A 23,348-nucleotide genomic window follows, 5' to 3' on the forward strand; every position below is an offset into this window, starting at 1 on the left:
GAAAATCCCAGTCATTTATATGGCCAGTCTATTTCTTTCTTGGATGGCAAGCACAAATATTGGACTGTCTGGATCAAAGCTGGACATCTGGCAACCCTACAAATCCTAGATATGCAGAGGTACGTTGTAGTTATTAAAAGAGGACAAGCGTTTTACACATGCTGAGAGTATAGACATGTAATCAATGTATTTGTTATATATTATTGTATATGCTGACTCAAATTCTGATCCTAGATCGTAATAACAATAAAAACTAAACATGCTGAGAGTAGGGTTGCCAGCCTCCAAGTAGATCTCCCGGAATTACAACTGGTCTCCAGGCCACAGAGATCAGTTCACCTGGAGAAAATGGCTACTTTGGGGGGTGGACTGTATGGAATTATGCCATGCCAAGGTCCTTTCCCTCCCCAAACCCCACTTCCTCCAGGTTTCTCTAGGTTTCACCCCCCAGATCTCCAGAAATTTCCCTGCTTGGAGCTGGCAATCCTAGTTGAGAGGCACTTTTAGTTTTTGTTATCTGATGTTCTTCTGGGATTACAACTAATCTTCAAACTCTAGGGATTTCCAAACCAATGATAGGACCAGGTAAAAGGCATGAGGAATGCCTACTGCTTCTAGATAGGGTTGCCAGGTCCCCTTACCCTCTGGGCAGGAGGTGGGGTACCTGACACACACATGCGCTCCTGGACTATGCTATGATGTCTCTTCGGGAAGTGACGTTATCACGCAGGCTACATGCACCCTGGGAGCACTCCCGCGCTCTGTAGTGGAACAATTTCGGCCTGTTTTGGGCCAAATCGGGCCCAAATCAGGCCGCTGCAGAGCATGGGAGCTCTGCCGGGGCAGCATAATGGGCCCTGGAGCGCTCCTGCATTCTGCAGCAGCTGCATTTTGGCTGAATCGAGCCAAATTCAAGCCAAAATCGGGCTACTGTAGCATGTAGGAGCATGCCGCACCACCCAGGAGTGTCTGCTGGTGGTGGGCAACCTCCAGGGGGTTTGCTTCCTCCCACCGATTGCCGAGTGATCAGCGGGCAAGGTGGGCAAATCCCCAGGAGTTTGCCGGCCACCTGTGGACACCTGGGAACCATACTTCTAGAAGCCCCAGGAACTGGCAAATGGGCCTTCTCTGAAAAGTCATTTTCCTGCTTTGCCAAATATGCATAAAGTCAGCAGCCTGACACAGGATTGTGAAATAAGATTCAAATTTACACTCGGGCAAACTACTTTTCTGTTGAATGGTTGGAAACAGAAATACCCTTTGGGGAACTTTTGATTATACCAAGTGTGCTATAGGGGAAGATTTATTTGTTACACCCTGTGGCCGTTGCTATGGAGAACGGGGCCTACATTCTGACACCAGGAGCAAACTCTTGTGCTTGCTTAGGGATTCTTGCCATCTGTCAAGTAACAAAGTGCCCTTGTCTCTTTTTCTCTTTTTTAGAGGAGCATCAGGGCCATTATCTAAAGTGCTTTTCCACTTGTGTCACCTGAAGAAGGCTATTTGAGCAATAGGATAAAAGGGCCATTTGGCATTTCTCACTTAAAATAGCAGACTTGAGTCTGATAAGGGGTGAGGGGAAGTAGGCTGTTGTGTCCTAACCCAAAATGATTTCATGCCTTTGCAAAGTAAATGGCCCACCCTCCCCTGAAAAATCATAAGACAAACATTGGCCAGAAGAAACACCTTTGGAAGCTGCACATGGCATGTTTTTCAAGGCTTTCTTCTAACTACTGCCCACTTCCCTTTTTTGCAAACAAAGCCTTTCAAAGGAATGGAAATAAATTTGTGTCAGGGCAATACCATTTGGAATTGCTCATTTGTTCTATATGAACCAACAGAATAACAATATTATATAGAACATGATCCAACACTCGTCCATTCAAAACAATTCCCTGCACATAGAAAACTAGTATGTCACGGAACAGCCTACAAGCCTTCTCCCTGACATGCCAGTTTTCTAAGCCAAGCTACTCCTAAAGGTACAGAAGCAACCTAGTACTGCTTGTTAGCAAGCCTATTTTCGGGTACTGGAGAAGCAATTATTTGAATACTGGTGTAGTGTAGTGGTTAGAAATGTGATCTGGGAACTTTTGGATCAGCCACAAACTTGCTAAGTTGCCTTAAGCAGGGCTGGTTCTCTGGCCAAGCCACCCAAGTGATTGCTTGAGGCAACTCAGTGAAGAAGGCACTGATGTACTGCAGCTGCTCATCTGGCCCATGGGTTGCTACACCTCTGCCCGAATATTAGGAAGCTTTTTGGGCAGGAGGGGACATATCCATTGACCTTATGACATTTCTTCTAGGTTTTACCCAGAAGAAATAGTGAGGATATAGGAGGCTAAAACCATAGAGTAAGGATATAGAAGACTAAAACCATAGAGTTTGGGAGGCTTCCTAGAGCATCGTGACTTCTGGCTTTTACTTGGATGTAATTTTAGTGGTCCATGTTTTTTATCACATCCATTCTGCTTTTGAAAACAGTGCAGAAACTTCCATTCTTCCAAAATGCAGCAGCCATACTACTGTCAGGGTTTGGTTACAGGGATCATATTACCCCTGTGCTGAAATATCTTCACTAGTTACCCATCTGTGTCCAGGTGCAATTCAAAGTGCTGGTGCTTACCTTTAAGGTCCTAAACGGCATGGGGCCAGGGAACCCAAGGTACTGTCTCCTCCCATACTATCCAACCTAACAGTTAAAATCGGCATCTCAAGCCTTGGTATCTGTGTCCACACTTTCAGAGGTGAGGCGGGCGGTGAGTGACCAGAGATAGGGCATTTTCTGTGGTGGCACCTCACCTTCAGAACACCCTTCCCCTTGGGGCTCACTTGTTGCCTGCTTTACTTGCTTTTAGACACCAGGCTAAAACACTTCTTTTTATCTATGCTTTTGAATAGGGGTTAAATCTTTTCAGCTTTTTAATGGTCTGCTTTGTTTTACGGATAGTTTTTATAATACTTGTGTCTAATGGCTTGGTTTTTCAGTGGCTTAGTTTTATCCTGAGGTTTTAATTGCAAGCTGCCTGGAGCATGACTCTGTCTGAAGAAGCTGCATAGAAATGTTCTAAATAAATAAACAAACACCAAACACTCTGTCCTGAAATAAGGACCAGATGGGTAGATAGAGCTGACATGTTATTGTGATAAAGTAGCCAAGTGAGCCACAGAGTCTGGGAAATGTATGGATGTGGTGAATATGCATGTGATATTGGGTATGTATAATTGTGGATGGATATACAGAAGGACCAGCAGCCATGTCATATTCACACTCGCTTTCTTCCACCACAAGTCGGTAAGAGGCAACCCTGACTGGCTTCCAACCAAGGTTGCAGACTGGCCAGGAAAAAGAATGCCCTGTCCCATTAATAGAGGTTTAATATGCAGATAGGGGTCAAATCCACATTACTCATTCTAAGTTGCATGTTCCCCGCATTCCCCACGCAATCCCGAGTGCCGGTCACATTACCTCATTAAACAGACACGTTTCATTCGCATTTCTCCCGAATATGTGGTCACAGGTTTTCAACGGGAGTTTCACGGTGGCCGTGAACGGGCCAATGCACAATTTACGCGTTTTTTTTAAAAACCACCCCCCTTCCTGTCTCTCCAGCCGTTCCGAGAGTTCCTATTGGCTGATTCAACTTGCAAGTGCTCCGTAGTCTGCAAAAGACTGTTTTTGACTTCATAGCATTGGATTTATTGATTATGCTGTTTCTGAATCAAATCTGGTCGTTTGAAAAATCATTTTGGGGTGAATCCATCCTCAGAACGGACTCGCGAAACTTCCTTTTTAACTTTTTATTTTTTTTATTTTATATTACTGTAATATCGAAATTATGAAATATTGAAATAATGATACTCCAAGGAAGTGAAACTACAGTAAAATTCAGGCACTGAACTGTCCTGCATAGGAAATGCCCAGGAAAGCTACCCACATGCTTCCAAATTTCCAAAAAAAAAAAGCTCCGCAGCGCACCAGGACGAATGGCTTGCTGCGTGGGCAGGGGAGACTCAGGAGCGCGCACGCATGCGCGCGCGCGCGCGCGCACAACAGCCTGACTACGGTTGCTCTGGGTGCTGGCCTCCCCAATTTCCGATTTCCGATTTTGGACCAGAAACGAGACTTGATTGGTTAGAATCGGGAACCTGCGTTCAGCAGCAGCCCTGATCCACGATTGGCTTGATCGGGATTTATTTTTGGATCATGCCCATGTCTACTCCAGACTACAAAGTTCAGTGCCCCTGAGATTCCTCCCCTCCTCAAGCCCCGCCCTCCCCAAATCTCAAGAAATTTCCAGGCCCAGAGTTGACAACCCTAGCATTGCTGTAAATATGAAAAGAGAAATCCACATATGCCTTTCTGAGCTTCTTGGAAGAAAGTCGAGATAAAAATATACTAGATTATACCTGTGTATTAGATGTGTGTTGATTTTTGTTGTGCGTTGATGCTTTGTCTGTTGATGTCATCAAGCAAAGAATATGGCCTAGAAGCCTCCGGGCCTCAGCCCTTCGGAGGCCATCCTAAAATCTGTAATTCTGAGTGACCGTTTTTTCTTTAGGATTAATACTGAGCCCATCCCTCCTTCCAAAGATACAGGAGGCAATTACATTAGCAAGTGGTGTGGTGTGGCCAGAGGTTAGCAATTAATATGACAGGATTAATTTTCTCTGGCTAATTAAAAAGGCTGTGATGTTTCCATGTTGACAGTGACATTTGGATATTTGTTCTCCTGCACTTCTGAGATAGAATCAGGACAGCTGCTTCCTCCCTGCTTTATTGTTTAATATTTACAATAGGCTGCACATACAGGGTCTCAAAATCCCAAATGACTTTTGCTTATTAGAGTTAATCTTCCCTGTGCTGGAGGTTTCTTAAAAAGAAAAAAAAATCTCCATATATTCCTGCCTGTCTTTTGTCTAATCCATTTGTAATCTAAGTTTGGGTTGCCAGCCTCTAGGTGGTGGCTGGAGATCTCCCAGAATTAAAACTGATCTCCAGGCCACAGAGATTCGTTCCCCTGGAAAAAATGGCAGCAACTTGGAGAGGGCAACCCTTTCAAATCCACACAACAGACTCGTCTTCTTTGTGATGCTTGTTATCTTTGCCCCACTCCACCCCCTTTGAGAAGTCCTACAGTAGCCTGTCACTTAGTCCTGCCCAATTTAACATTGCAAAACCTCTCTGGGCAGCACCTGTGTCCAGGGTTTGAGTTCTGACCCAGAAAGACAGTAAACTCCCGAAGAGGATACAAGGCCATTGCTATCAGTCTACCATAATTCAGACTAGCACAATATGCCACAAGCACAAAATGAGAGCTAGAAATATGTGTAGAACAATGATTCTGCAGTTTGTTTAGAAGTGTGTATGTGTACATTATGATGAGGAGCCTAACAACCCGACTTCCCCAACCTTGTCAGAGTTTGGAAGTTAAATAGGGTCAGCCACAGTTAGTACCTGGATGGGACACCCCCAAGAAACACTGGGGTTGCTACCTAGACTGTTCCTGCTGATCTCTTGTCTTGAAAACCCATGAGATCATGGATTCACCACGAGTTGGTTGCAACTTGACAGTACACAGTTGTTATTATTATATGTTATAATGTATAGCCCTCCTGTCCAATAGGAGGAGCTAGAGCAAAGATCTTATCTGACTTGTGAAAGGAATTGGAAATTTAATAAATCACAGCTATAAGGGAGAGGCAGAATGGTATCCCTAGATAGGGTAGGCCGGCAACCACTGGGAGGTTCAGGGGAGAGGCATGGGGAAGGGGAATCTCCACCCCTGTTTTTGCTCCTGTTCCTTCATTGAGTGGCAATGGGGGCTGGGACCACAGGGGCAGAAAGTTGCAGCAACCTGGTAAACCTAGCCTTAGATTCTATACCTTTGTCAATAAAAGCTGAATCATGAAAGTATGCCACTGTAGTCTTTAAATATTTCAAGAACTATTGAAGCTTTCACTATGTGTATATAAAATCTATTGATTAAAATTTAAAAGCATGAACTAAAACGTAATTTTTTAACATTGGGTTGGATCTAGAAGATTTTTGCCAACTGCAGGGGATTTTCACCAATTCCACTCTTCCCCTGTAGACGTTGACTCTTCCCCTTAGGTACAGAAGTTTGAGGAGCATTTCAGACTGCATTGGAATGGGGGAAGCAATGAAGTCTCTTCTGTCAGTGGAAGTTACTGCTGGATTAAACCCAGTTCTAATTAGCTCAATGAAAGGGTTAAAAGTTAAATACTGAGAATTGAGCTAGGGTTACCAGGTCCCTATACCTTTCCTGTGGGAGTTGGGGACATGCCACTTATCTTGTGCTTCATTTATGGTGTTTTGTGTGCATGTGTAAAGTGCGCATGCGCTCCCAGTGCTTGCATGATGATGTCACTTCTGGCAAGTGATGTCATCATGCCAGTCATGAGCGTGCTCTTGTGCTTTGCACAGGGCAAATTCAGCCTGTTGGGGGCCAAAATTGGCCCCAGCGAAGCAAGGGAACATGCCCACGACTGGAGGAAGTGACATCATTGTGTCCTACCAGGAGCACGCCCAGTGCACACTTTCACAGGTTGCCGGCTGGTGGCGAGTGATCTCCAGGATGCTTGTCAGGAGATCACCCATCACCGGCAGGCAACTATGAAGCCTAAATTGAGCACAAGTGAAAGATTAAACAACATTCCAAGATAATCACCAGGTAGGCTGAGGTGAGCCCATCCTTTAAAAAACGAGGTCAGCCTTGCCCACCTTTAATTTCACCCTTGCCCTATGTTCTGTACTGTACTACTCAGTATGCTAAATAAGCATTAACATGTTAAGTAGCAGCAGTCTTCATAACCAACCCAGCCTATTCTCATTCCCATAGGATGGCATTTTTTTCTCAAGACCACAGATTCCCCCTTCGCTCAGGTTATAAGCTCTGGGCTGCGAGAAAATCCCTTCCTCATATTCAGATGTTCTGGGGTTTCCATATAACAATGGGAAGAAAGAGTTTAACATTCTTTTCCCCCTGTGATCCTTTCTCTGTCTTCAAAGCAGCCACATGTAGGTCCTGTATTTTTTTAATGTAAAAGATCCCACTTATGAATCTCTCACACCGTGTTTCATTTTACCTGCAATGTGACAAGCAAGTCTTTGAAAACCAGAGCTAAACAAATGTTCCTTATTCATCATCATCATCAGGATGTCTAATTATCAACATGGTCCTATCCATGGATACTTAAATCCAAAGAACAGAGCCATGGCCAGAAAAGTCAAATGTTTCTACAAACCTGAGAAAAGCTCCAGGTTTACAGAAAAATCTGAAATATGGGGGGGGGGGCACATTTGAGTATTAAAACCTGCCAAAATGATAGAAGCGGCATCTCCTCAGTAACCATTGTTGGGCAACCACAAAAGTATTGGCAGCCTTCAAGCCGTGGTTTTTGACAGTAAAAGGCAGGGGGAGAGGAGGTGCCCCTTCGGCCTTTAAGGGAGGACTCATTGGGGCCAGAATTGGCAGCAGGCAGCAACAATCAGGCATAGGATTGGCAGCCTACAGGTGGGACCTAGAAATCTTCTGGAGTTATAACAGATCTTCAAACTACATAGAACAGTTTCCATGGAGAAAATGACTGCTTTGGAAACCTGTATGGCATTGTACCCTCAGAGGTCCCTCCCTCCCCAGGCTGCACCCCCAACTCTCCAAGAATTTCCCAGCCCAGTGTTGGCAACCATAATTGGGTGAGTTGCTAGCATGTAGTTTGCATCACTCATTCAGGCCTGACCAATTATTACTGTTCAGCAGTAGCTATCCCATGAAAGCCTGTGTGGTGCAGTAGTTAGAGTTTCAAACTAGGAGCCGCCCGGGACATCCAGGTTTGAATCCTCACTCTGTCATTGTGCTCACTAAGTGACTGTGGGCCAGTCACAAACTCCGAGTCTCATCTACTTCGCAAGGTTGTTATGTGGACAAAATGGAGGAGAGGAAAATGATATAAGCTGCTTTGGCTCCTGTTGTGGAGAATGGTGGGGTATAACTGAAGTAAACAATAATACATATAGCTGAAGATAAAAGGAATCTTGGTTAGTGGGTGGGAAGGAAAGAAGGAAGCAGGGAAACTTGAGGTTATGGGTGCTCCTGGGTGCAGGGAAAGACGAAATGAGGAGCAGAATAAAAGCAAAGATGAGGTGCCCCTGGAAGTCCTTATAGGTTTCCCACCATGCAACTCAGCCTGGCCAGACCACACAACTGGACTCAGCTCAGTGACTACCACCATGGAATTTGGCCATAGTTTTACCAGGGAAAGGCTGTTGGGGAGGGAAGGTGGGACCCCAGAAGACAGGGGAGCAAATAAAAGCAGGTTGGATGGTAGGTGGGAAGTAGAGAGGAAAAGGGAGAGAGGCTATGGGGATTTTCAGGAAATGGAAAGAGAAAACAGTGATGGGGAGAAGATTAAAATCCCCCCTACAAGTCCTTGTGCATCCCTCACTTGTTACTTCTAATTCTGATCATATCTCTACAATGCAGATTTTAAAAAAAACCCTACAGTATTGGGCCATGGGAGAAGAGAGATCTGGGAAAATCCTAGGTTTGCCACACACAAAAAAGGAAAGAAAAAAGAGTGAGGGAACTTTTTAAAGTATTGAAAACTTCAGGTTACCGATGGAAAAAACCCAAGATCTAACAATGCTGCATCGCAAGATATCAGCTGCCATTTTAAAGGTTGCTTACCAACCCCATAAACTGGACTGTCATTAGGAAATGAAGGAGGAGGCGCTGCCATCCCAGAGCAAGAGGTGCAGGCAGGCAAGGAAGGAAAAAGGTGACACTGGGGAAGGTGAAAGAGGCATTGCCAGCAGGCAAGGGTGCCAAGCAGGTGGCTGTAGAGGCAGCAAGAGAGGAGGCAAGGGCAGAAAGAAGCAGCGGGAGGTAGCGGGAACCATTGTAGGGTGGGATTTCTAATCCCCAGCAAGCTCCTTGTGCCTCCCCCTCCCCCTTAGTTTATATTGCTGCCCACGGTTTTGGTTCTCAACGTTTCAGTCTTGATTTTGTAGCGTCATTTGTACCAGTGTATGCATGCTCTACAGATTTTTCTGCACAATTTATGAAATGTGTGTCACCTACACACATATACAAGGCTGATTTATTGATGCACAGCGTTGAAAAATGCCTGACTTGCGTGTGGAAAATTCTGTGTAATGAAACAGAAAATAAATAGCACATGTTGGATTCACACAAGGGTGGTGCAAAAACTGGAACGAGGCTTTTCAAGTCAAAACCACCTGGATAAGAAATTCAGATTGATCCCTGTTACAAATACGTGCCTCATAAAGGTCATATCAGGATGTGGGGGCGGGCTCGTGGTTCCCTTCAGAATGTCAGTGTGGAGCAAAACCCAGATTGGTTGCTGTGTCACCTCTGAAACAGCCCATGCAGCATAATCTGATGGTTCCTTATTTAGAAAAATAGTGCTGGAAGGAACCCTAAGGGTCATCTAATCCAACCCCCTACACAATGCAGGAAATTCAATTATCTCCCCCAGTGACTCCTGTTGTATGCCCAGAGGAAAGCAAAATACCTCCAGGATTCCCGGCCAATCTGGCCTGGAGTAAAATTCCTTCTTGACCCCAAAGCGGCGATCCTGGGCATGTAAGAAAGGGCCACGAGAGCCTAGCATCGTTTCGTCCCTTCATGTGCTCACTCTCCCGATCGACATACATTCATATCGAGTCATAGGATCATCATTTCGGTCAGGTGGCCATCAAGCCTCTTCTTAAATACCTCCAAGGAAGGAGAGCCCACACGTCTTACTGAAGACAGCCAAACTTGCTTCTTTTGCAATTATATTTAGGATTGCACTTCAAGGACATAGTTCCCCTTGAGCAGCTTGCCAGTCACCTTCGATCATGCAATGAATGTTGCTTCTCCCTCCAGTTGCCCCACCGGAGAGCCTGCGAGTGGCTGCGATCAGCGACAGGTCAATTGACTTGGAATGGGATGGGCCGATGGCTGTGACCGAATATGTCATCTCCTACCAGCCTGCCGTACCTGGAAGCTTGCAGCTCCAGCAGCGAGTGCCTGGGGACTGGAGCTCCATCACCATCAAAGAGCTGGAGCCAGGTCTTATGTACAACATCAGTGTCTATGCTGTCATCAGTGACGTGCTCAGTACCCCTGTTGGTGCCAAAGTTGCCACCCGTAAGTATCGCATGATTCTTCTGGGCCAGGCATGCTGTTTGTGGTGTCAGAAGGGGGGCGGGATTTCAGGGTGATGGGGAGGAAGCAAGATTCACAGTGGCTTGAAGAGCTAGCTGCTCTCGGATATATTGAGGGTGAGAGTGCACAAACAGTGTGTTTTAAGAGCATCTGTTGCAGGTGTATTTATTATCGTAATTACCATAAATAGAAGCATGCCTGAGAAATAATCAGACACGGTCTATAACACAGGGAGTGAGGAGGAAGTGCCTACCTGATCCCTCTACCTTCACCTCCTCTTCTGATTTAGTAAAAAGAGCAATGCACAGCAAACCACAAAGCACTGTAAGCGCTTTAGTTCTCTGGGGGCTCAAAGGCTGCTAAGGGGCTTTGGAGGGTTAGAGTCAGTTGCCAGCAAATTTTAGCAAAATCTAATTTGGAAGGTCCTGACCGGGGGAAACAACTGCAGAGACTTCAGGTTAATGAAATACTACTCTCTCTATTACAGTTTCCCTCCATCATGCGGTTGGTGCGTTCCCCCTTTTTGCTTCCCAGTCCACTGAGTTTGCTGTGGAAGTACAGTATATTTGCTGTGGGGCTGGTTCCCTGAAATCCCAGAAGAACAGACAGTATATGATAGGACCAATGGAGGGCTTAGCTGTTGCATTATTCTGGGGAAATTGATCATACATATGTATCTGGGTTGCAATGAATTTTCTACCGCACTCCTGGTGTCTGTTCCCTTACTCAGAGCTCCCACGGCTCCCAAACAAGATCCCCTGATACCCTCCCAGGCCCAACAGAAATGTTATCTAAAAGCCAATGATACATTTCACTGGCTCCATGCCCCTCTCCCTCATGCTGACCAGACTGCTGCCCCTTCAGCCATCCTGCTCACTTCATTGGGAAAGAAGCACCTTCATCTCTACAAGGAAGAGAGGTGGGACATCAGAAAGCGGGAAGGTTTTCTGTCGCAAAAGTGGCTACTATGTAGGGTTTCCAGCTCTGGGTTGGAAAATTCCCGTATATTGGCTTTTGCAGAGTTCTTTGAAGTCTGGTTTGCCATAGCTCTTAGCTTTCAGCTGCGCTCTTTTTTCAATCATACACCCTTGGAGTATACACCAAAATATTAATCATCCTCCCTGTCCTACATACTCTTACCCGTACCCTAGTTAAAGCTTTTTTCTTCATTACTGGATATCCCAAGATAAAGCACTCTTCTTTAAAATGTTGATCAAAGGCTGGAATGATCTAGAGCAAGTACCAGCAGCCCTTAGGTGGTTAAGGGGCTCTTGGGCCCTTCTGTTTCATTTTAGGTTAAGTATGCTGTGATCTGGTCAGGGGGGAGAGACGTACAATGACACATACACACACACCCAGTCCACTTCTCAATAATGACTCACTATACCCACACTCACTGTCCTTTATAGCTGACCAGGTTACAGCGCAGCCTTCTGCCCCTATGATCTGTTCCATCCCTGCCCCTAGGGCAGCAATGCCCCCAATAGTGCTGTCCTCCTGCTGGACTTCTCTGGGTTTTCCCTTGAAAACCTCAGGCCCAAACCCTCTACGTTTCCCTCCTGTTCCTTCTCCCTCTCCTCCTCCTTGCTGGTCTCTTTTTCGTTACTCATGAGCAGATGTTAGGAGATCACACCAGCCACAGGTATTCAGAGAAATGAGTCCTCGCGAAGCACCTGATATGCATGGTTCCCATATTCTGGGAATTGTACAGTGTGTGGATTTGTCATGTGCGTGGTGTGCATGGAAAATCCATGCATTGCCCAATTCATACGTTGAGGTGATTGCACATATCAAGTGCATTGTAAGGGCCACATATTCGGATACAGAAGGTTGGCAAGCTCCCAGTTCATGTGAATGTAACATCTGTGCTAGGCTTTTCTCTAGCTGTGTACACATGTACATAGAGCACATGTGAATGTACATATAGCACATGTACACGGTGCACTTGGTTTATCTTTGAACGATTATGGGGTAACTCTTTCATTATATTCAACACATGTAGGACTGAACATACGATTTAAACCCCATATTTATCTGGATACAAAAAATGAACCTGCACTGGCTCTTCCTTGCAAATTGATGCACTCAACACTTACCGTAATGTATGGTCAGGGCTTTGATTTCCTGTCTACCCTCTTCTCCTTTACATCTCCTTGCTGCTGTTCTCCACTACCCCTCTCTCATACTTTCCCTTCCTTTCATATTCATATTCTCCCTGTCTCCTACAGGCCACCCCCAGACACCCCACGCCTTTCTTTTTCCTACCCTCTCTGTTCTCTTGCCCTGTTGGAGGCTAGGCCTGTGGCTCTCTGGCATCATGCCCCACCCAAAACCAGAGCTATCAGGGGACATCCACAGCTGAAACCCAACTCCAGCCAACTGGTGGCTTCTGCTGACAGCTTTGACTGTAGCACAGGCAGGTCCGCCAGACAATGAGCTCTTTCACTTCGGGCACTGGGGGCTGCTACCTGTCATCCCTCTCACCTACTTTGCCAGTGGTCAGGTGAGTCCCTCCCTGCCCCCAGCATTTCTCCACATGTGCACAGCTGCATGCTTATGAACTTAGATGTGCAACAGGTGGGTGCAGATCAGAATTCACTGCAAACACAACTAGCCCGGGTTGGGCTGGGGGAGATGTAGCCTGCTCTCATTTCCTTAACAGCAGTCTGTAATGGAGAAATCGGTAGACGAAGCATTGTATTGGGTGCCATGGTTCTGTTCTTGCTAAGTGCGGCTCTTTCCTCTGGCTGAAGGAGCCTTCCCCTGGTGCAAGAGGTGCTGCTGAGTCCTCCTTGGGCTGGAGGAAAGTGCCGCCTCTAGTAGAATGGATGCATGAGATCCATTCCCCTAATGCCTCTTATTGTCCGCATGCTTCAAGCGATTGCTATGGGTACTTGAAATACTGGAGACAGTGACCCGAACAGGCGCGGGCACTTTGTGTGTGCAAAATGTGTGCAAGGAAGCCACGGTGATCTGGGACAGGAACTGAGTTAACGGGCCTCGAAATATCTTGATAATTGAAACTGGCCTTCAACTCTGGGTGAACTATAGAGGAGGTGGCAGGAACAGAGGCACTTGCGCATAGAGGCCCACAGCTCTCCGGGATGCATTTGCGGGCACTTGAGTATTCCCCACAGGCTCTTATCCCTGATAGTATTCCATTAGCACACCCCTGCAAAACAGGATGGAGGGGCTCTTTGCGGATGCCTGTTCAGTCCGCTCAGTTGCAGGAAGCCGTGCTTTAAAGCTACCCTCAACGATGTAAAGTGCAAACAACAAGTAGGGACAAACCTGTGTTTTCAAACGTGTGTATTATACACTCATGAAGGAGGCAACATGACCTGTAGAGGCACCATCTCAAGGGAGCTTTTAGCAGGATATCTGGTTTTGTCATAGAGCAATGACTGAGAAGGCTCTAGGTTGCTTTCATGAAGAACTGTTGGGGTAGGAGAGCTCCTTGCAGCTCCCAGAAAATGTAGCAAGATGATCAGGCCTGCGAGTCCTTCACTCTTGTAGCCACTTAAGAATTGCTGTTAACTTGGCATAGTGGCTGGCAAAGCAGAACACCAGCAACCTATTTCCAGTAGTTTGTGCAGTTGATGGGCTCTGTGGCGGTGGAATTTACATTGTCTCTAAAGGTTAGAGAACCTCCAGTCCTTAGTACAATGTGACTCCAATCTGAGAACACCCTTCTAAGCCTATTGACTTCAATGGACTTAGAATGGTGTGATTCTAATTAGGATGGCAGTGGCCTGAGCACAGTCACACGCAGGGGGCGGGAGCGCACGCCACAAAGCAGCAGCCTCCTATCCTTCCCACCCTGCACCGCCGTCAGCACAAGCCCCCCAGCCGGGCGCAGCCACCACGGGCAGGCATCTGCAGCGGCGCAGGCTACCGAGCTGGAAAGCTCGGAGGCCGCCCGTGACGCCATCACACAGGCTGGTGCGCGCACGCAGGCGTGCGCATGGGGGGGCACCCAGCCAGCCGGCTGCAAGCGCCGCAAAGCCTTGCGCCGTCCCTGTGCCCAGGGTAAGGTCCGTTGCCACCCTGGGGTCAGGTAGCAATTTTCCCTAGGCCAGTTTGGCTTGGACAGTGATTTGCCATCTTCTGGGCATGGAGCAAGAGGGTGTGTGTGTGTGTGTGCGTGTGTGCGGAGGGTAATTGTGAATTTCCTGCATCATGCAGGAGGTTGGACTAGATGGCCCTAGAGATCCCTTCCAACCCTATATGATTCTGTGATTAGGCATGGCATAGTGGTTGGAGTGTGGAACAACTGGGTTTGAATCCCTGCTCAGCCATGGAAGCTCACTGGGTGACCCTGGACCTATTGCGCTTTCTCAACCTAACCTACCTTACAGGGTTGTTGTGAGGATAAGGTGGAGGAGGGGGGAATGATGGGATAAGCCACTTGGGGTCCTCATCAAGGAGAAAGGAAAGGTATAAATAAAAATAAAATAAGGATCTCTGAAATTCTGGTTGACTACCATGCTGAAGTTTCTCTCTGGCTGTAGATATCCCAGGCTGCCTTTCACGGCTGGCCTTCTATAACCAGCACTCTACTGGAGTGCAAAGCTTTTATATGTCTCTTGGTTGCTTCCTCTTGAGTCCTTAACAGCTAACCTTTAAGTAACCACCAGGAAATCCAACGAATGTAGAAAGTAGGGGCACCCAATGTACCCAACAAGTATTACGATCCACTGTTCCCCATTCCTGGTACTTTGAAAATGGAAACAAGCAATACCTTGGTGGATGGGATTGGGTTATCGAAAGGGCACAGCACAGCTAGCAAGGTACCCTCTTTTTTCTTGTTTGTGCTGTTGTGTTCCAGAACTCTCCACCCCGCAAGGTCTGCAGTTCAAAACCATCACAGAGACCACTGTCGAGATGCAATGGGAGCCCTTCTCCTTCCCATTTGACGGCTGGGAGATCAGCTTCATCCCCAAGGTAATGACATCCCTCAAAGCAGGCCCTTACTGCCCTACCAACCAACTGGGGCTGAAGAAGGAAATACACGGTTTTTCAGGTGGGAATGTGTGGGAAGGCTGCCTCAGGCAGTGTTCTGCAAGAGAATTTGGAAGGAAGAGGTCAAAGGAGCGCAATGTGTTGGGATAAGGAATATGTCGCCAAGTTATAATCTCCCTGCTTGTGGCACGCTGAGGTCTGGGTCCCATGGACTGACATATCAGGGTCTTTTGAGTTACTAGTCCTGCTTTGCCTCCTGGGGTGGATTACATGGCCTCAAATATGTGAACGTTTTGCTCAACGCTTTGCAGATAAAATCTCTTGCATCCGTTCTGACTTGGAGTCTACATTAGCAGTGACGGGGTCTTGTCCAGCTGCTTAGGATACTTCTCGCTTTGTTCAGTCTGAGGTTGTGGAAAGGGTCCTTGGAGGTCTGAGGCCCACCACCTATATGTGTGACCCTTGCCCTTCCTGGCTACTTAAATCTGCTGCAGGGGAGGGGGGGTCTGGCCAGGTCCAAGAGGTAGTTAATGCATCCTTGAGAGGGGGAGGCCAAGCCAGCTTTGAAACAGGCTGTGGTGTGTCCACTGCTAAATAAACCTATCCTGGACCCAGAAAAATTCAGTAACTCTCCATCAGTGTCAAATGTTTCCATTCTTGAGCAAGTTGATTGAATGGAGTGGCTGGACAACTCTCCGCATTCTTGTATGAAGCGGATTGTTTGGATCTTTTCCAGTCTGCTTTCAGGGCTGGTTATTATGAGACTGAAACAGCCTTGGCCACCCTGAAGGATGACCGGTGCTAAGAGGTAGACAGAGGGAGTGTGACTCTGTTGGTTCTCCTGTGCCTCTCATAGGCTTCTGATACCATCAGTCATGGTTTCCTTCTGGACTGCCTTTCTAGGCTGGGACTGGGTGGCACCATTTTGCAGTGGCTCTGGGCCTAGCTGGAGCGCAGGTTTCAGGAGGTGGTGCTGGAAGACTGTTGCTTAGTCCTTTGGCCTGTGGGCCCCTGCAAGGCACCATCTTGTCCCCTATGCTTTTCACCATCTGCATGTACCTCTGGGGGAGGTTGTCCAGAGATTCAGGCTTGGTAGTCACCAATATGTGGATGACACTCTGCTCTAGCTTACACTTCTGGTGGATCCCAGGGAGGTTGTAGAAACCCTGAACCAGGGCCAGCATCAGCATAGCCTGAGGTGGGCCAGCTGCCAGGCCCTGGGTTTCTGGAAGGGGCCACTACTGCCAGCACCTCCTGACCACTCACTTGCTAGTGCTCTAACTCCCACACTCCCTGCTGCACGCACTGCCTGGTGCCATTGAAGAAAGTGCTGCAGGCAGCTGTGAGCGTGGGACGTGGCAGGGCTTGTAAGCAGACAAGAGAAGGATTCACAAACAAGTGGGAGGCATACAGGTGGGTGAGAGGCCAGGAAGACATGAGTGCCTGCTGGTGCTAGGCAGAGGAAGGGAAGGGGCCCTGGGAATTGTCTGCCTGGGACCCCAAAAAACCTAGAACCAGGCCTGCCTGAACTGATGCCTGAAGCTAGTTTTGGATAGAATGCAGGCTAAAAAACTGGAGCTTAATCCTAACAAGACAGAAGTGCTACTGGATGGGGTTGCACTCCTCTTGAAGGAACAGGTTTGGGGTTGCCTGTGGACCCTGGCCTACTGTTGAATAAGAGGTTTACAGATGTGGCCAAGACAGCCTTGTATCAGCTTCAACTCAGTTGCTAGTAGCGGCCTTTCCTGGGCAGAAAATATCTGGCCACTAACCTGCATGCCCTGGTTACATTTAGATTAGATTACTGCAATGCACTCTGTGGGGGGCTGTCTTTGAAAATTGTTCAGAAACTTTAGCTGGTGTGGAATGCTGCAGCCAGGTTGCTGACTGGAGTGGGCCACAGGGACAATATCACTTCAGCATTGCCCCATGATTTCCAATCTGTTTCCAAGAACAATTCAAGGTGCCAATTGTGTTTTAAAGCCCTATATGGCTTGGGACCAGCATACATTAAGGACTGCCTACAGCCTTATGAGCCTACCTAACCACTATCGTCATGTTTGTGGCCAGGCTTTAGGTACCTCTGCCTTTCTAGATTGCGTAAGTGGCAGCCTGGGAGCCTCAGTCATGGCACCAAGACTTTGGAACCCAGGGAAATTCGTCTGTCCCCTTCCGTTGCTGTCTTCCAACAACAAGGGAAAACTTTCTGTTTCGTCTAATATTCCCTAAGTGATCCCTCCTTCCTGCTGTATGCTTTAATTGTTTTTATTTTTTGCATGTGTATTTTAGCTGTGCTTTTACTTGTTTTGATGATGTGTTTTGCTTGGTTTGAATGGTTTTAAGATGTGCTTTTAGGGTGTTTTTATTAGCGTCCTTGGTGGCCCTGATGAGTGCAGAAAGGCAGCGGATACATTTTGTAAATAAAAGAAAGAAAGAAAATATTAGGAAAGTCCATTTGGATGTTACATGATTAACTTGAATAGCGAGTGGCAGAATTACTTGTGCCTCTGATTCTTCAATGCCAATAATTAGGATCAAGTAGCAAGCGATGTGAAAGATCTTTGCCTGAGACAAGGTTGACCAAGGTAGATCAAGGGGCTTACTTAGTACGAGGTAGCTTCATGTGGTGTTTGCAGCCATATCATGCGGTGGATATCCAGATCTCAAATATTTAAAACCATTCCATACTATTGTGCTAATCACACAGTAGCTGATTTATGATCTTCTTTTCACACCGTTGTGTTGTATATAATAGGCACAGCTTAGCATGAATTGGCACTGCAGCAAGAGACAGACAATACTTGTTTTAGAGAGTTGAAAGTGGTGTGGCAGAGCCCTCGTTTCCCGTGGCGTAACGCTTTCTTCTCTTGAGTCCAGCTGATTCTTTCCGGACTGACTCACACATTTTTGCCGCATGACAGTGGCAATATTTCAGTTGTGAAAATCCACTATAATGCCGGACAAACATATATACTGATGAACATGAATGACAAATTCTTCATTGGCAAGTATTTGGAAAGGGACCAAACATAAAATGCCCGAGTATCCTAATGCCTTTACATAAATCTGACATTTGGAACACAGTATACAATTCTGGTTCTCCCATCTCAATTGTGGGTATGGGGGGAAGGTCCAAGGCTCAATGGCAGGGTGCCTGCTTTGGATGCAGAAGGCGCCAGGTTCAGCTCTCAGTATCTCCAGCTGAAAGACCTCAGATACTAACTGCTGGAAAAGACGCCCCCCTTGCCTGAGAAACTGACGAGCTACCCCCAATTAGTGCTGAGCATAATAGACCAATGGTCTGACTTGTTATGAAACTGCTTACCCCGTTCATGTGTTTAGCACAAAGCTGGAAAAGATAAAGAAAGGAGCAATTAGAATGATCAAGGAAGGGGTACACCTTGCCTGCCAAGAAAGTAAAAGATACTGGGTTAAATGGACAGAATTAGAGAAATTCATGGTAGTCTTCAGCAGCTATTTGTCATCTTAGTTAAATGTAACTTCCATGTTCAGAGGCCTTGTAACTTAGTAGGGTAGCAAACTGAATTACTAGGGTTGCAGCAAGAAAGGCTGTTTGTTGCCATTGGAGACAGGAATACTGAACTGGTTAGACACCTGTGGTCATGCAATCCGGAAGTGGTTCCTGTCACATGACCTCTCTCTAGAGGTGAGCACGATCATGTAACAAGCTTAAAAATTCAGGACAGAAGTTGACGTTAGAAAACTGCTGCCCAAAACAGCAAAGCCCTGTCAAGTTCCTTTGTAACATGCAGTAATAGAAATGTGTTGGCATTATTCCACTGGGCCTTTCCATGCCTCTCTCCAAGCGGCATCCAATGACGCAGAGTGAGGGCAAGGATACCTGTGACATGATGACATCCAGGGCTTTTTTTCTGGGAAAAGAGGTGGTGGAACTCAGTGGGTTGCCTCGGAGAAAATGGTCACATGGCTGGTGGCCCCGCCCCCTGATCTCCAGACAGAGGGGGGTTTAGATTGCCTTCCGCGCATGGCCACCAGCCATGTGACCATTTTCAAGAGGTTCCAGAATTCCTTTCCACCGCGTTCCTGCTGAAAAAAAGCCCTGATGACATCCATTATGTTTTCTGTACTCGATTACTACAACACACTATACTCAAGTTGCTTTTGAAGACAACCCAGAACCTGCCATAAGTTTGATCTTGTAGTAATTTCTTCTCTCAGTCCCCCCTGATTGTGTGGCACACTTGGTGTCAAACCATTCACAGGCTTTTTCAGTCATTTCTCTTTTGTTGTGTAACAGACTACCAGAAATGGTTTCTTTCTCTTGAGGGGTATTTGTTTTAAGCTAAATGAGAACTGACCTGACCTTGATGGCCCAGGCTAATTAGATCTTAGAAGCTAAGCAGCGTCAGCTCTTGGATGGGAGACCACCAAGGAAGCCCAAGATTGCTACGTGGATCCTAGTCTAACACTGTAACTGCTACACTACCCTGTGTCTTCTTTTACATTGTGTACATTTTACATTGTAGGTCCATGTATTATAAATTTTTCCAATTGTATGTAACTGGGACAGGATGATACAAGCTCTGCCTTAATACTGTATACTGTATACTAGCCATGCAAAACTGTTGATTTTAATGGAGGTTTACTAAAGACTGAACAACATAAGTGAACACCAGAGGTGTGAGAGTTGACAAAATTCCCAGAAAACTAAAAGCAAGATGAGGGGACACTGATGAATATAACTCAGGTTTCAGAGTTGTTTTTAATGGGCCAGAGGGAATCTTTTGTCTTTTACAAGCTCTTGCTTGCTTGCTCACTCTGACATGCTCTCTCTCTCTCTCTCTCTCTCTCTCTCTCTCTCTCTCTCTCTCACACACACACACACACACACACACACACACACACACACAAGACACAGAATTCTCCTATAAGTGGAAGCCTCCTTTTTGGGGGGTATATTTATAAGCCCATAGATAATGTGCTATTTAAAATCAGGTTAACTTCTCACTAGATAAGGTAAAGGCACCTGTTTGCCATAAAGGAAGAAATTGTAATGCAAATGTTACCTGAGGATTCAATGAATGAACCAAATGAGCCCCAATTCCCAAATAATCAGGCAGCAGATCTCTCAGGCAGGAAAAGTCTGAGTGCATTTTATATTTGGAAAAGAACTGATGAATAGGCAAGGTAACTGCCTGATCCTAAAGATAGCTTTGAATTAGGGCTGGCAACTCCAGAAAAGACTAGCTTGGCCTCTTCTTGTGACTCCAGTGTGGCAGCTGGCTGCTTAGGAAAGAGTAGGGGAAATTTTTCATGGCATGGAGATAATGCATCCAATCTCCAATAATATCATCAAATCAAACTGTTGATCAAGGAAGAGCAACAGGGGTCAATGGAAAAAATTGGCAAATCTGGTTTGGATGTTATAAGGAGACAGTTGATGTATTAATTGTTCGTACATCTGTTTTTTGCTCTTCTGTGTGACATCCAAACATGTCCCTTGCAGTGAGGTGCATGTGGGTAAAATGTGGGTACAATGTCCACCAATCTCACTTCCAGGAGAAATGCTCAATTGCTTTCTTCAGACATTTACCCTTAAGCTGCAAAAAAAAAAAGGAAGTAAAAAGTAGGTGACCAGTTCATGGTTCGGAAACCAATGGTTCGTGGAAGCTATTTTCCACGAACTGGTCTACTGGTTCATTTGGTTTGTATTAAAGGGCAGTTTAAATGGCCATTTCCCCAGGGAAATGGCCATTTAAACTTTTCCTGCCACTTGCAAGCAGCAGGTCCCTTTAAACTATCAGCTGGCAGGCAGCAGGGGGGGATGCGGAGGAAGCCAAAAAAGTCCTTCCTGCCCCTCAAATGGCTGCCGCTGCTGCCATTTGAGGGGTGGGAAGGCTGTTTTTGGCCTCCTCTGTTGCTCTGCAGGCCTGTGCAGCGGCCGAGGAGGCCGAAAACGGCCTTCCCGCCCCTCGTGAGAGGAGGGGGAGGAGGCCACAGCTGCAGAGAAGACAAGGTAGGTGTGGAGCTGGGGCTGGAGGAGTGGGGTGGGGTGGGAGGCTGGGGATTGTGGGGTTTGGGCCATTTGTGAGGTTTGGGATCCCCCCCACCTGCCAGCTGATAGTTTAAAGGGACCTGCCGCTTCCAAGCGGCAGGAAAGGGCCCTTTGAATTATTAAATGCCCCTTTCTCTGCTGCTAAGCAGCTGGAAAGAGGCATTTAAACCCCACAAACCACGAACAGGTTCGGGAACTTGCCCCAGTTAGTGGGAGTTCGTGGTTTCTGGTTCGTGGAAACCCACGAACCACAGACCGCATGGTTCGTGTTTTTTTGTGGTTCGTGCCCATGTCTACACAAGACTACTGATGTGAGTCAGGTTGTGATATGTAACAGAAGACTGGCTTTTAAAAGTACTTCCTGTCTCCAGTCTGCTATACAGCCTATGACCCGTGGTTCCTGGCAGCAGGACACACATACGCCCGCCCCCCACCATTTTTAGTCACCAAAGAGGTACAGGGTGGAAAGGAGAGAAAGCTGAATTACCTCCTCCTACCATGCCGGGTTTCAGAGCAGATTGAAGGCAGAAAGTACTTCTCAAGTTGAGTCCTTACATCTGATGTAAGTCAGGTTGGGGTTTTTCCCAACCCACCTCGCATCATATGTTTCATGTAATGAGGCCCTCATTCTTCCTTGTAACATCCAAAGCCACTTTCATGCTGTGTCTGCACTGGCCAAAAACTAAGGACAACTTTTCCAAGTTTGTCCCTCCTTGCCATGGTAAGTTATCCCTTTTACTCAGGGCAGATTCACATGGAAGGATAGGCTGCGGATGCCATGTGAGCATGGGGGCCTCCTTCACCTAAGCTGGTGAAAACCGAGTGTAGTGACTAGCGTTGTAGGGTGTAAGGCTGAACTAGATTTTATTCATTTATTTAGATACTTGTACCTTGCTTTCTCCCCACTGGAGACCCAAAGTGCTGACAACATTGTTCTCCCTTCCTCCATTTTATCCTCACAACAACCCTGTAGGGTAGTTTAGGCTGAGAGAGAGAGACTGGCCGCAGGTCACCGAGCAAGCTTCCATGGCACAGTGGGGATTTGATCCTGAGCCTCCCAGATCCTAGTCCGCAATGATATTCATTACACTACACTGTCCCTAAGATCCATAATTCTACATATCCTCATGGAGAGGCCTAGTTCTGACAAAAAAATGTAAGAGAGAAATAAAAGGAGCTAAATCCTGGCACTCTCCTGCTTTGTGGTATTCTGTGGCTTTCAGCAATTCTCTTCCAGCCCAACTCCAATTCCAGAAGTAAGCCGGATAAACAAGATAAGCTATCTATCTAGTATGTTTGTTGGTCTGGGTATTTTACGTGGTTCTCCTTTCCCTGTTTTATCCTTACAACCTTGTGAGGTGGGTGAGGCTGAGAGAACATAAGTGGCCCAAGGCCACTGAGTGAGTTTGCGACAGAGTGGGGATTTGATCCCAAACCTCTCAGATCCTAGTCTGGCACTCTAACCACTATACAATATTGACTCCACAAGTCAGGGGATGAATGTGTGAGGTAGGGTTGCCAGTTGAGGGCTGCCAGCTCCTGGAAGCTTTAGAGGGTGGGACTGTGTGTCATGCTGCACCTCATGACACTGCATGATGCTATGATGTCGTAGACAGTAGTGGGCAGTGGCAGCAGCAGACAGGACATCTCCTGCCACAGAGTTGCCAAGAGTGGGAATGGGTGGGGGGACAAATTTCTCTGAATTCCCAGCTTTCACTTAAAAAGAAGTAAATCTTCCCATTGCAGGGCTATGCCTTTTTTGCTTATATCTGTGTGGCAGAAGGAGAGAGAAAATTCAGAGAACCTGGTCACATATTTGTTATAGCATTAATTTTGTTGATTCATTTGGGTTTTTAATATATTTATTGTGGCTTGTTTCAAGGGAAAGGCAGTCTAAAAATCTGATAATGCCAATTAAAATACTTTAAAGCCTCTTGTAGCAGGGGAGGCAATGGCCGCAACGGGGACAATCACAGAGAAAATCTGAGGGATTCAGCTAATGTGCTTCCTCTCCATGGAGGACAGCAGGGCTTTTTTTCAGCAGGAACGCAGTGGAACAGGGTTCCGGAACCTCTTGAAAATGATCACATGGCTGGTGGCCCCACCCCCTGATCTCCAGACAGAGGGGAGTTTAGATTGCCCTCCACGCAGCT

The 23,348-nt window shown here is 46.6% G+C and overlaps 1 protein-coding gene across 1 annotated transcript in view; it reads left to right on the plus strand.

The window, feature by feature from the left end:
• TNR (tenascin R) overlaps positions 1-23,348 on the plus strand; it is a 135,097-nt gene that overhangs the window by 25,384 nt on the left and 86,365 nt on the right. Inside the window, exons 3-4 of the mRNA XM_054980608.1 lie at positions 9,915-10,178; positions 15,025-15,140. Of these exons, the coding sequence (XP_054836583.1) occupies positions 9,915-10,178; positions 15,025-15,140 (380 nt within the window). The remainder of the gene's footprint in view (positions 1-9,914; positions 10,179-15,024; positions 15,141-23,348) is intronic.

This window comes from Eublepharis macularius, chromosome 5 (assembly GCF_028583425.1).
Source record: "Eublepharis macularius isolate TG4126 chromosome 5, MPM_Emac_v1.0, whole genome shotgun sequence".
Classification (NCBI taxonomy): Eukaryota; Metazoa; Chordata; class Lepidosauria; order Squamata; family Eublepharidae; genus Eublepharis; species Eublepharis macularius.